Below are 14,703 nucleotides of genomic sequence, written 5' to 3'. Positions count from 1 at the left end.
TGTCTATAGCTACCGTTCTCTATCTCCTCCAAAATACCTTCAATTTCATGACAGACAAATGAGAAAAATATATTATGTCCAAAGGAAATTGGGGAGCAGAATAAAAGGTTAAGAAAAAGAAAACATTTCAAAAGACAGAATGGGGGCTAGAGCGATGGCTCAGCAGTTAAAGTGCTTGCATGCAAAGCCTAATGATCTGGGTTCAAGTCCCCAAGACCCACGTAAAGCCAGATGCAAAAAGTGGTGCAAAAAAAATTTAAAAAAAAGTGGTGCATGCATCTGGAGTTCATTTGCAGTGGCTATAGGCCCTACTATACCAATTCTCTCTGTCTGTCTTTTTATCTCTACTTGCAAATAAATAAATAAAAATATTTTTTAAAAGACAGATAGGGAGCTGGGCATGGTTGTGTATGCCTTTAATCCTAGCACTCAGGGGGCAGAGACAGGATGATCACTATGAGTTCAAGGCCAGCCTAAGACTACTTAGTGAATTCCAGGAAAGCCAGGGCTACAACAAGACCCTACCTCAAAGAACTAAAAAAAAAAGACAGAAAGGTGGGAAACGAAAGGTTAAGGTGGAGAAGAGAAACACAGGTATGGGGATCTAAAAGGTTGGGAGTATAAACATAACTGATGAAGTATTGTTGCCATCAATGCTTAACTCAAAAAAAAAAATTAGAAAGCAGAAAACCAAGTTAAATGGTATCAGAGAAGTCTAGAATATAGAAAATTCCCAAGACAAATTCCTTGGCCTCATGGAAATCAAAGTCATAAAGGATAAAAGGACATGAGAACTATGCCAGGGTAGGGTCTCACTCTGTCCCAGACTGACCTAGAATTCTATGTAGTCTCAGGCTGGCCTCGAACTCATGGTGATCCTCCTACCTCTGCCTCCTGAGTGCTGGGATTAAAGTCGTGCGCCACTATGCTCAGCTTTATTTTGTTTTTGTGAAAGATGGTATTATTCTAGCCCAGAATGACCTGAAACTCACTCTACAGTCCAAGTGGGCCTCAAAGTCACAGTGCACCTCCTTCTTTAGCTTCTCAGTGCAGGGATTAAAGCGTGCACCACATTTGTTTTATTTATATGTGTGTGTGTATGGATGTGGGTGTGCCAAGGCCTCTTGCCTCTTGGGAATTATATACCCGATTCTTGCACCACTTTTTGGTTCAGGTTTATGTGGGCAGCTTGGGAATTGAGCCTAGGCCAGCAAGCTTCAAAAGCAAGCACCTTGAACTACTGAGCCATTTTCCCAGCTCTATTTTTTTAAATTATTTATTTTATTTACATGTTGTGTGTATGGGCATGCATGTACCATAGCACACATATGGAAGTCACAGTAGTTATCTGGGTTCCACCTACAAGACAGGGTGTGGTAGTCTGAATGGATGTCTCCCAAAATATTCAGTAGTTTATTAAGGATTATGCTTTAGATCTGAAGACTACTGCCTGAAGGAGGTATAAATGGGGATAGATTCTAGGGACCAGCCCTAAGGAGGATCTAAATTCCAACCTAAGACATGCAAAGTGCCTGAGTTCTGCCTGAGTTCCAAAGTGTACTTGCCTATGGTACTATTAGTGACTTTTCTCTCTGTGTGTAGATTTGGTGAAGGGGGACAACTTCTTTGCCATTAGGAAACTTCTACTGAATCTGTAAACTTCAAATAAATTCTCTTGCTCCGTAACTGTGTCAGGTCTGGAGGTTAATTCCAGCCAAAATGAGGCTGTTTACTCCACAGGGTCTCTTTAAAATATATATATTTAAAGCCGGGCGTGGTGGCACACACCTTTTATCCCAGCACTCGGGAGGCAGAGGTAGGAGGATCGCCATGAATTCAGAGCCACCCTGAGACTACATCGTTAATTCCAGGTCAGCCTGGGCTAGAGTGAGACCCTACCTCGAAAAACCAAAAAAAAAAAAAAATATATACACACACACACACACACACACACACACACACACACACATACATTTATTTAGGGCTGGAGAGATGGCTTAGCAGTTAAGTGCTTGCCTGTGAAGCCTAAGGACCCTGGTTCAAGGCTCGATTCCCCAGGACCCACGTTAGCCAGATGCACAAGGGGACGCACACATCTGGAGTTCGTTTGCAGTGGCTGGAAGCCCTGGTGTGCCCATTCTCCTTCCCTCTCTCTCTCTCCCCCTCTCTGTCTATCACTCTCAAATAAGTAAAAAATAAACAAAAAATTAAAATATTTATTTATTTATTTATTTACAAGCACAGAGAGAGGGGGTGAGAGAATGGGCACTCCAGGGTCCCTTTCTACTGCAAACAAACTCTAGATGCATGTGCCACTTTGTGTACCTGGCATTATGTGAGTGCTGGGGAAATGAACCCAGGCTGGCAGGCTTTGCAATCAAGTGCCTTAATCCACTGAGCCATCTCCCCAGCACAAGATAGTGTCTCTTGCTGCTGCAAAGGAGTATGATCTGCAAGCTTCTTATTCTCCTGGCTATGCCTCTTATTGTTGTATGCACACTGGGATCACAGGTGCATATGCCACTTTGTGTCAGGTTTGAAGTGGGTCTTGGGAAATTAAACCCAAGCTCATAGGCTTTGCAAGCAAGTACATTTAACCACTGAGCCATCTCCCTAGCCCCATATCCACTCTTTTTTGTTTTTATGGTAAATTTAACAATGCTTATATAAAGAGTTTAAAATTATGTCACAAATTTCTATGTGAACAGATTATTATTTACTGACCAATATCTATTTTGAACACTGATCTTTTTCCTTTTATTTTTAATATTTTATTTATTTATTTGAGAGAGAGAGAGAGAATGGAAGAGAGAGAATGGGCATGCCAGGGCCTCTCGCCCTTGCAAATGAACTCCAGATACATACGTCATCTTGTGTATCTAGCTTCATGTGGGTACTGGAGAATCAAACTTGAGTCCTTTGGCTTTGCTGGCAAGCGCCTTAACTGCTAAGCCATTTCTCCAGCCCTCATCCTTTTCCTTTTAATCTAATTTTAGCTTCAAAATTCTGTGTACCATGAGGTATATGATTCTGCATTACACAAAAAAATAGAGAAAAATATATAGGAAACCTGGCTAAGAGTAAATTGGTAAGAAGTAATAAAAGGGGCTGAGGAGATGGCTTAGTGGTTAAGCGCTTGCCTGTGAAGCCTAAGGACCCCGGTTCAAGGCTCGGTTCCCCAGGTCCCATGTTAGCCAGATGCACAAGGGGGCGCATGCGTCTGGAGTTCATTTGCAGAGGCTGGAAGCCCTGGCGTACCCATTCTCTCTCTCTCTCCCTCTATCTGTCTTTCTCTCTGTGTCTGTTGCTTTCAAATAAATAAATAAATAAAAATTTAAGAAGTAATAAAAGAGTCATATTGTATAAAATAAAAAACCAAGAGACTTGAATTCCAAGTCCCAAACTATGACTTTGAATTTCAATTTTATTACATGTAAAAAAGAAATAAAAATATGCCATAAGCATGCCACACGTTTTGTTATGAAAATTACTGCCTAGTGCAATCCTTTGCAGATGAAACACTAAAGTGTATACCTCCAGTTTGTTGATGCTCCTACTATTTCCCGCAACTTATCACGAACTGAAACAAAAACAAAAGAGGTTGTTAGGAGAAGCGATATGATAAAAGGGTAGGCCAATGAGCTCAAGAACTACAAAAAGCAACTCATGCGCTCAAAAATTTGCAAGTCTCATGATAATGCCATTAGAAACAGCTCAGTGAAAAGATCAGGCCTCAGCTCCCTGAATGCCATAAATAATTATACTATCTTTAGTGTAAATAAGAATACCATTGTGCTGGGTTGGAGAGATGGCTTAGTGGTTAAGCGCTTGCCTGTAAAGCCTAAGGACTCCAGCTGGAGGCTCAATTCCCCAGAACCCATGTTAGCCAGATGAACAAGGGGGCACACACATCTGGAGTTCGTTTGCAGTGGCTGGAAGCCCTGGCGCATCCATTCTCTCAATCTCTCTCACAGCCTCTTTCTCTCTCTGCCTGTCATTCTCAAATTAAAAAATAAGATAAAAATGAACAACAACAACAAAAATTTTTAAAAAGAATACCATTGTGCCTATCACTGAGGTTTATTTAAATAAACCAGAAATAAAATTTTCAATGATTCATCCAGTGAGGCTATATCAACATCGGGTGTGTAGTCCTCTTGAGAATAGAGATATTATGAACAGAATCCCCACCTATCTTCTTTTAGGCAGTATTAGATCAAATTACCTAGTTCAGGAACCAATACTAATACCCAAATCTGAGTCTCACTGTAATTGATTTTTCAGGCTAAGGAGATGGCTCAGTGGTTAAACATGCTTTCTTGCAAGGCCTACCGGCCTGTTTTCAATCCCCCAGTACACATATGCAACCAGATACACAAATTGGTACATGGTCTGGAGTTCATTTGCAGTGGCAATAAGCCCTAGCATGCCCATATACACACTTGTGTGCACTCTCTCTTTCTCTCTCACACTCTTGCTCTCTACCTCTTTCTCTCTACTTGCAAATAAAAATATTTTAAGAAACAAAATAGGGCTGGAAAGATGGCTCAGGGGTTAAAGGCACTTCCTTGTAAAGCCTGATGGCCCAGGTTTAATTCCCCAACATCCACATAAAAGACACACACAAAGTGGTGCATGTGTCTAGAGTTCATTTGAAGTGAGAAGAGGTCATGAATAAATATTTTAAAAAGAAACAAAACAGCCAGGCCTGGTAGTGCATGCCTTTAGTCCCAGCACTTAGGAGACAAAAGTAGGAGAATCACCAGTGAGTTCAAGGCCACCCTGAGACTACATAGTGAGTTTCAGGTCAGCCTGGGATAGAGTGAGACCCTACCTCAAAAAAAAAAAAAAAAGAAACAAAACAAATAATTTCTTTTTCATGTATTTATACTATCCTAATTGTTAAAGCAGTTAAAGGCAGAAAAATAATAACCCAAATCAAGACAAGGCAAAGAATACAGTTTAGTTTTAGTTAATGCCCACAATGCAAGAGTGAATTAGCTTAAAACAAAATTTAAGGGCTTCACAGAAAAGTTGGTGCTCATTACCACATACCATGATTCACATGTATAGACGAACATGCTATATGGATAAAGGGAAAATCAATTAGATAAGAATAACTCAAAATTTAAAAATAAATGTATAGTATTTCTATTAATGTATTTTTGCTAGAATTTCAAAATATACATTTCAGTATTGAGTAATTAGAATTGTACTCGGTCATTCATTCAATAACTAAATGATCCAAACTAAACATGGTTAGATTAGTACACACTTCAACTTTCATGAAAAAGTGGTTGATTTTTTATCAATTATGTATAGACCACAAATTTGACACACATTTTAATTGCAGTAAATAATAAAGAACTATGAAAATGACTATTAGCAAAGTGATCTTTTTTTCCAATATTTTTCTCCTGAGTTCCTTGAATAAAAGAATGGACACAAAATACCCTAAACAGTCCACAGACTACTGATGATAACTAATACTAGATTATTATCACATTTAGTCAATATAAGAAAAGGTGGTGCTAAGGACCAAAACAGAAAATAGAACTTTAAATTTTATTAACATATATATCCACATTCACATACACTTTGGTTTGATTCCACAATTTTAATTATACCCATAAGTACTCATAAATTGATAATGGCTCCTAAATTTGATAAATTAATAAATCCATTGTTTCATAGTTTGCATATCACATTAGTAAAACTAACTTCAATTCATTATAAATTAACAGAGTTCCCTCTATTAAAACTAAGGACTAAGAGTGCTTAGTTAGTACAAATGACATTTAATCTCTTATTCATGCTTTAGATTTTTCTTTCATGCCTCTCCTATGCCCTTAGTAACTATACACAGGAAGTAGAAATAACTCAAGAGCTCAGTTCCCAAGTTTCCAAGGAAAAACAACTCAGATTCTGCATGTGATTTTTACCTAAAACTATTATGTAAATATACTAGCAATTTTATAAATGAGAGGTTTCTGAAAAACCTATATTTAACATGTATGTCTCACTAGTCCCATTCTATCATTCTGAGCACATCCCAAGTAAAACATTTTTTTTTCGTCAAAATCATCCATGTTTACCTTCATGCATGTGTAAGACTCCTTGTTTACTGGAGCCCTGGATCAGTCCTCGGCTAGGAGCAAGCAATGCCTTGCTAGAGGCACAAAGCCTATAAAACAAAAGAAAACACACTTAAAGTAGCTTCTCAGGACTTCTTCCCAGTCCAATCAGTCTCAAAAACCTACACCTCCTGAGTATCTGGCCACACTCTACCTTTGGTATATAGGTTCACAGTCTTGAAGCACTTATTTCATAATACTTGTAAATTTGCATTAAAGGTACGCCATAAATTATTTTTGTAACTCCAACTATTTTTTTCTCTTTGTTTTTTATTATTTTTTGAGGCAGGGTCTCACCCTAGCCCATGATAACCTGGAACTCACTCTGTAGCCTAGGCTGGTGTCGAACTCACAGGGATCTTCCTATTCAGCCTCAGTGCTGGGATAAAAAGCCTGAGCCACCATGCTTGACTATACTTTTTTTTTTTTCAAGCAGAGTTGGAGTTCATTAGGAAACATTTTAACAGTGATTCCAAGCACAATGATTAATAAAAAGAAAAGTGCCGGGCGTGGTGGCGCACGCCTTTAATCCCAGCACTCGGGAGGCAGAGGTAGGAGGATTGCCGGGAGTTCGAGGCCACCCTGAGACTCCATAGTGAATTCCAGGTCAGCCTGGGCTAGAGTGAGACCCTATCTCGAAAAAAAAAAAAAAAAAAAAGAAAAGTGCTCAAAGGAAGAATAATACACAGACAAATGTGAGCATCTCAAGAGACAGTTGCCTTTTTTTTTTTTTTTTTTCTCAGATTGGGGTTCATGTATTCCATGCTGGTCTGATATCCTGATACTCTTGAATTCACAATTTTTTTTTTTTTTTGATTTTCAAGGTAGGGTCTCACTTTAGCCCAAGCTGACCTGGAATTCACTATGTAGTCTCAGGGTGGCCTTAAATTCATGGCAATCCTCCTACCTCTGCTTCCTGATGTGCTGGGGATTAAAGGCAGATGCCACCACGCCCAGCAACTTCACCTTTTAAGTGTGGGATCACAGGTATGCACTACAACACCTGAGAAACAAATTGGCAATTTCTTTCTCTTCCTCCTTTTTGCAATACTGGGGTTGAACCCAGAGCCTGGTACATATTAGGCACGTGTCCTACCACTGAGCTAAATCCTCAGTCTAATTACTTTTTGAGAACAAGGACAAACTACGTAATTACCTGAAAAATAATAAAAAAAGTTAACCAGGTTTAATGGAATTAATCTTGTTCTATTTTATTGGCTTCAGAATCCCAGAAGTGATTTGATAAACAACTGGGCACATTACTTATCAACATTTGCTTTGTACTTTATTGTCATACCATAGTTCCTTAATAAATAAGATAAACCTGATTATAAACTAATCATCTTTGGATTATACCTTTGTAGACTCAAAAGAAGTACTTACTGAACTTATGCAGAAATTTCCTAGATCCCTAATGTAATAATACAAAATCTATACACCCAAATTTTCTAGCCTAGCTTCTCAAAAAAAAAAAAAAAAAAAAAAAAAAAAAAAAAAAAAAAAAAGCTGGTTAGGGGCTACAGAAATGGCTTTGGCAAAGCACTTGCTGCAGAAGTGTGAGAACCTAAGTTTGGATCCCAGCACTTAACATAAATGCCAGATGGGTATAGTGGCCCACCTATGGTCCCAGCACTCAATATGCAGAGATGGCCCCAATGCAATCTGGTCAAGTAGACTAGCAAATTGGCAAGCTTTGGGTTCAAGTTAAGAGTCCCAGTAAATAAAATGGTGAATAAGGAAGATACCCAATGTCAACCTCTGCTTCCACACACATGCACAGAAATGTACACACACACACACACTGTACACATATACCGGCAAAAAAGCTAATTAAATTGATTTTGGTTCACTACTTCTTAAGTGTTGGCCCTTACACACTATCTTATTAGAGATAACACACATATTTCAGAAATTAACAAACTGAGCTGGGTGTGGTGGTGCATGCTTTTAATCCCAGCACTTGGGAGGCAGAGGTAGGAAGATCAAGTGAGTTCAAGGTCAGCCTGGAACTACATAGTGATTTCCAAGTTAGCCTGAGCTGGCGTGAGACCAAACCTAGAAAAAAAAAAGAGAGAGAAATTAACAAACTGATCTGTGAGTATAATTATAAAAAAAATGAAAGTGATCAAGAAATTCCAGATACTTTCACTCAGTATAGCTCAAGTTACTTGTAAATTCTTACTACCTAACGTGAGTATAATGACTAGCTAAAACAGTGTATTTCCATCCTTATCTAAGATACTATAAATTTCTCTTCTGAAATTTAGGGAAAGTCTCTGAGTAAAAATGTTCTGTTAAAGCCTGCATGTAGTCTTGACACTTGTGCACTGCTAAAACAAATGCCTGACCTTTCCCCAAGCCAATTTATCTAGCTGCAAAGAACACACAATTGTGTATACACAATTACTCATTGGTGAATTTAACTTCCCAGCCATACTATCATTTAATTTGGCTATGACACAATCCCTGCTGGCTCACTAAGATCAAAATTCTTACTGAGGGCTACAGAGATGGCTCAGCAGTTAAGGTACTTGCCTACAAAGCCTAAGGACCAGGGTAAAATTCCCCAGTACCCACATAAAGCTAGATGCACAAGATGGCACCTAGGTATGGTGTTCATTTACAGTGGCTGGAGGTCCTGGTACACCCATTCACTCTATCTTCTCTCTCGGCTTGCACATTAATTAGTTAATTAACTAATTAATTAACAAAGTCTTACTGAAAGGCTTTAGGTTTTGGTTTTCTGCTTATTCTTCAAGATTATGGCTAACAAGCCTCTATCATGTTAACTTTGGCATTATTATTTGCATTTTCTTAGAACATGACTTCAATTTTCCCACTTTTTTCAACATTTGACATATTTTCTGTTGGTTCAAATTTCTTACTGAAGGAACAGGTTATGCATTATTTTATTCTATTATGGCATAAACAAGCATTCTGCAATTGAACATAGCTAATTTTAAAGAACACACTGGAAAAATGCTAATCCTTTCCATTGTTACCTTTAGCTGAAGAGAAAAATTCATGCCTGGGCTGGAGACATGGCTTAGCAGTTAAGCGCTTGCCTGTGAAGCCTAAGGACCCCGGTTTGAGGCTCAATTCCCCAGGACCCACGTTAGCCAGATTCATGCCTGTATTAGTCAGCATCAGGTCAGTGGGATGAACCTCCAGACCAGACACAGTTTATGGGAGGGAGGGATTTACTGAAGTTTACAGATAGAGAGGAAGTTCCATAATGGCAAAAGAAATTGGCCCCCTTTACCAAATCCACACACAGAGAGAAAAGCACCCACCATCAGCATAAGCAAGCACACTTCAGGAACTCCAGGCAAAGCTCAGGCACTTTGCCTATCTTTTAAACTAGAATTCCCCAAATACAACTTAGGACTAGACCCTGGAATCTACTCATTGTGATACCTCCTCCAGTCAAGTGGCTGGAGATCTAAATTACAACCTTTAATAAACCCCTGAATTTATTGGGGGACATTCATTCAAACTACTACATTCTACCCCTGGCCCCTGATAGATTATAACAATCTCATATTACATATTGTACTCAGTCCAATTTCAAAGATTCCCATAGTCTTTACCAACTTAAGATAGTTCTAAAGTCCCAAGTCTCCTCTGAAATTTAAGATTGTCTCTCAGTTGTGAGTCCTTCAAAATCAAAACAAGTTACATACTTTCAACATATAAAGGCACAGAGTAAATATTTTCAACTGCTATAAGGCATAGCAAGGAGAGACTGGTACAATGCAAACTCAATAACCACCAAGCTAACATCAAACATCTGCAGTTCAAGTCCAATACCATAACCAGCGACTGACAGTCTCCAGATTTTCCAATTCCACTCATCAAGCTGAGCTGAGTAACATGGTAGCCTTTGCACAATCCTGGTATAACCGAAATATCTTTGGGTCTCCATTGCAAACCACGGTCCATCTTCCAATGACTTCACCATCCTTTTCATCAGAGTCATCATGCCCTTTGGGCTGGAAAGATTGCTTAGTGGTTAGGTCACTTGCTGGTAAAGCCTAAGGACTAAGGTTTGATTCCCCAGCACCCACATAAAGCCAGATGCACAAAGTGATGCATGTATCTGGAGTTTATTTGCAATGGCTAGAGGCTCTGGCATGCCCATTTTCTCTCTTTCTCTCTCTCTCTCATAAGTAAATAAAACATTTAAAATAAAAATAGAAATAAGAAACCTAAAAAAAAATTACAATCTTAAATAAACTCCTGAATTTATTGGGGGACATCCATGCAAACTACCACAATGCTCTCAATACATTACCATTTATAATAGATATTTTTAATATAAGAAATGGGATTTAGCCAGGCATGGTGGTGCACGCCTTTAATCCCAGCACTTGGGAGGCAAAGGTAGGAGGATTGCCATGAGTTCAAGGCCACCCTGAGATGACAAAGTTAATTCTAGGTCAGCTTGGACCAGAGTGAGACCCTACCTCGAAAAAAAAAAAAAAAAAGAAAAGAAAAGGGATCTGAGGGCTGGAGAGATGGCTTAGTGGTTAAGGCACTTGCCTGCAAAGCCAAAGGACCCAGGTTTGATTCCCCAGGACCCACATAAACCAGATGCACAAAGTGGCGCATGTGTAGGGTCTCACTCTGGCCCAGGCTGACCTGGAATTAACTACGTAGTCTCCTACCTCTGCCTCCCGAGTGCTGGGATTAAAGGTGTGTGCCACCATGCCCAGCACACACAGGAATTTTTGACGTATTACTCTAATAAGCACCAGTTTCTGAAGACTAATGGGTATCATTCTATCCTGTGCCTGTGTGAGGCCATATAGCACTGTTCTCAGAACAGGTCCCCACTGTTAAATGATGCACCACTGTAAAATGCAGCACTGCAGTAGTGGTGGAAGAATAGCTTAATCAATACCCAGCCCCTCAGTGCCATGGGATTACTGGCTTCTTTATTCCCTAATAAGTCTATAAGAGCATCCCAACAAAATTCCTAGGTTTTTAGAAGAAACCACCTTGGGTTCTTTGGGACACTCAGGCTCCCGTGCCCTATGATGAACCTTTCCAATTACACACACACACACACACACACACACACACACACACACACTCCAAAGCTTACCTAGGGCATCACAGAGTCACCTGGAGTTGGCAATAGACATGGCTTGACTCCATCCCAAATTCTAAGTGTAGAGAAAGTGGCAAAAAGCTAGGTATATTGGCCCACACCTTTAATCCCAGCACTTGGGAAGCAGAGGTAGGAGGATCTCTGTAAATCTGAAGTCAGCCTGAGACTACATAACGCATTCCAGATCAGCTTATGCAAGAGTGAGAACCTACCTCGAAAAAAAAAAAAAAAAAAAAAGATTCTTCAGTGCAATAATAGGCATTGTGAAGCTGGGGATGTGGCTCAGTGATTAAACACTTGCCTAGAATGCATGAGGCCATGAATTCACTCCCAGCATAGTAGTAGCAGCAACAACAACAAAACAGGCAATGTAGGGCTGGAGAAATGACTCAGAGGTTAAAGGTACTTGCTTGCAAAGCCTGATGGGCTGGGTTCAATTCTCCAGTACCCATATAAAGCCAGATGCACAAAGTGGCACATGCACCTGGAATTTTTTGCAGTGGCAGGATGCCTTCTCTCTGTCTGCCTCTTTATGTCTGTCTCTCAAATAAATAAATAAAAATATTTTTATTTTTTATTATTTATTTACAAGCAGAGAGAGAGGAACAGAGAGAAAGAGGGAATGGGCATGCTAGGGTCTCTAGCCACTGCAAATGAACTCCAGATGCATGCACAACTTTGCATATGGTACTTTATATGGGTACTGGAGAATCTAACCCAGGTCATTAGGCTTTGCAGGCAAAACCCTTAACTGCTGAGCCATCTCTCCAGCCCAAATAAAAGATATATATATATATTTTTTTTTTTTTACAACAGGCAAATGGGGGCTGGAGAGATGGCTCAGCAGTTAAGGCGTTTGCCTGCAAAGCCTAAGGACCCATTCTTGACTCCCCAGATTCCACACAAGCCAGATGTACAAGGTGATACATGTGCAAGGTCAAGCATGTGCACAAGGTGGCACATGCATCTGGAGTTCGATTACAGTTGCTAGAGGCCCTGGTATGCCAATTCTCTCTCTCATTAAAAAAAAACAGGCAATGGACTGGCGTGGTGGCACACGCTTTTAATCCCAACACGGGATCACTGTATGAGGCCAGCTTGAGACAACAGAGTAAATTACAGGTCTGCCTGGGCTAGAGTGAGACCCTACCTCCAAAAAAAAAAAAAAAAACTAAAAAACTAAAAAAGCAGGCAATGTCATTTATATGCCTTCTATCTTGTGGAGATACCTCAATTTTAGAAACTAAGCCAGGTGGGATGACTTCTCTATGTCTGCAAAAAAAGCTGTACAGTCTGCACATGTAATAATCTGACTATCTCAGTTTGTATTCATATAGAAGTTACTTCTATTACTAGACATGACAGAGTACCGGCTTAAGGTTCAGTAGGACTCAGAAGAAACACTAGGCAATCGAATTCAAAAAAGGACATACAAGCTGGGGGTGGGGAGAAGGAGCTCAAGAAAGATCTTGAGGAAGAAGATACACATGAAGTGCTTCTGCTAGTTATGTGGTCTTCTCCCACAAGAGCTCCTTCCTCACACTTTGATTTCCTCTTGTATTCCATCACCTAGTATTCTTAGGTCTAGTTCAAGCTAGTCAACCATTCCTTTCTTACAATGACTTTCCATCTGTCTTCAAACAGCTTGACCAAACTTTTATTTATTTTTTTTAAGTGTTGGAAGGGAACTTATAGTGATCCATCCCTTGCAAATTAATAGCAAGATTTCCCAGAACTGTGAGAGGAATCCAGGACCTCCAAGAGAATGGGATCAGTGTTAAGGGCAGGCCCCATCAGCAGCAATATGACTTCAGAATCTAGAGCATGTGTGTGTCCCGTGGAACCTAGATAAGCCACAAGAACTTGGATGCAGTGGGTTAAGGGACAGCCAGACAGGGAGCTGGAAAAATGACGTACAAATTGGGATAGCCAGACATGCACTATAGTCTAAAGGCATTACTTTTTAACTAGGCCAGTTGGGGAAATTACATATACTAAAAGGCATTTTCTCCTTGCCTAGCTGGTCCCATTGGAGCTCCTCCATTACAAGGGTTTTGCTACTCCTTAAAAGTACAGCCGTTGGGCTGGACAGATGGCTTAGCAGTTAAGGCGCTTGCCTGCAAAGCCAAAGGACCCAGGTTTAATTCCCCAGAACCCATGTAAGCCAGATGCATAAGGTGGCACATGTGTCTGGCGTTCCTTTGCAGAGGCTAGAGGCCCTGGCATGCCCATTCTCTCTCTCCCTTCCTTTCTCACTCTGACTCTTTTTCTCTCTCAAATCAGTAAATAAAAAAGTAAAGTTCTCACACACATCTGGATACACACACACACACAGCAAATAAATAAATTTTTAAAAAGTGTTTAGGTCTAAGGACATGGGACATGGTGATGCACACTTGTAAATACCAGCACTAACAAGTCTGAGACAGGAGGACTGGATTGCAGGGAGTTCAAAGTTGGCAAGGGTGTATAGTGAGACTGTGGCTGAAATAAATAAATAAAGCTACTATTTTGAGAGCCTAAAGGTATCTTGCAATCTTGGCCCACGTGGCAATAAACTTAAATCAGATTCCAAGTGTGTCAAGTCCTTGATCCCAAAAATGATCAGACAAGAGCAAAGGCTTGGAGGGGCAAGACATTATTCCAAATACGAGCTTTCTGACAAGGGGCTACCCTAAAGGTTTCCATCTGCACCCCTGATGAGCAAGGAGAAAAGAATTTTAGGGGAACACCCAACTTCCTTAAAAGTGCTACTTTCGGTACGGGTGTTGGGACCCACGCCATTAATCCCAGCACTAGGGAGGCTTGGTTAGGAAGGATCGCCCTTGGATTCGAGGCCAACCTGTGCTACAGAGTTCCGGGCCAGTGTGGGCTAGAGTTAGATACCGCTTCAAACAAACAAACAAACAAACAAAAATTCTACACATCAAACTCCGTGTCTGTCGCTAAAGTGGAGCGGCGTGCCCAGGACTCTCTAGCCCTGTGGGCCCATGTCCGGTGATGGTGAGCACGCGCCCTTTCCTCAAGGCCCAAATACCCGCGATATTCGTCCCGCCCACGGCTTCTTCCTCACAGCCTGCTCGGCGCTCCGAAGAAGGGCGTGGGCACCTCGGTACAGCGCCCTGACAGACCCTTCCACGCCCGACTACCTACCGCAGTGCTGCCCGCCTCATGGTTCTTGACTGCCGGGCCCTAGGATAGCCACGCGTGCTAGTCAGCTGAGGGAAACTGAGGTGACAGAAGACGTAAACGCCTGCGCGGGCGCGGGCGCGGGCGCGAGCGGGGACCGGAGCGAGCCGGGGCGGGAGGAAGCCGGGGCCGGAACGAGCCGCGGGCGGGATCGAGCCGGGGTCCGGGTCAAGCGCGTCCCCCGCCTTTTGCGTGAAGCCTGTCCGAGGGCGGGACGTCACGCCAAGAGGGCGGGGCTATCACGCTTGGGTAAGGCAGTCCCTGCCT

General features: G+C 41.1%; 1 protein-coding gene across 3 annotated transcripts in view; it reads right to left on the bottom strand.

Moving 5' to 3' along the window:
* Window positions 1–14,531, bottom strand: part of Acot9 (acyl-CoA thioesterase 9) — a 69,052-nt gene extending 54,521 nt beyond the window's left edge. Inside the window, exons 1-4 of one of the 3 annotated variants that reach the window (XM_045140978.1) lie at window positions 14,401–14,531; window positions 6,096–6,184; window positions 5,056–5,082; window positions 3,535–3,580 (exon numbers count right to left, since the gene is read on the bottom strand). In XM_045140978.1, the coding sequence (XP_044996913.1) occupies window positions 3,535–3,580; window positions 5,056–5,082; window positions 6,096–6,184; window positions 14,401–14,420 (182 nt within the window). In that variant the 5' untranslated portion in view covers window positions 14,421–14,531. The remainder of the gene's footprint in view (window positions 1–3,534; window positions 3,581–5,055; window positions 5,083–6,095; window positions 6,185–14,400) is intronic. The other 2 variants (XM_045140979.1, XM_045140980.1) reach the window with 2 other exon arrangements.
* Window positions 14,532–14,703: the final 172 nt, after the last annotated feature.

The sequence above is a fragment of the Jaculus jaculus genome, chromosome X (genome assembly GCF_020740685.1).
Source record: "Jaculus jaculus isolate mJacJac1 chromosome X, mJacJac1.mat.Y.cur, whole genome shotgun sequence".
In the NCBI taxonomy this organism is placed as follows: Eukaryota; Metazoa; Chordata; class Mammalia; order Rodentia; family Dipodidae; genus Jaculus; species Jaculus jaculus.
Note: the sequence above shows the minus strand (reverse complement) of the source record. Positions and strands in the feature narration are given on the sequence as shown.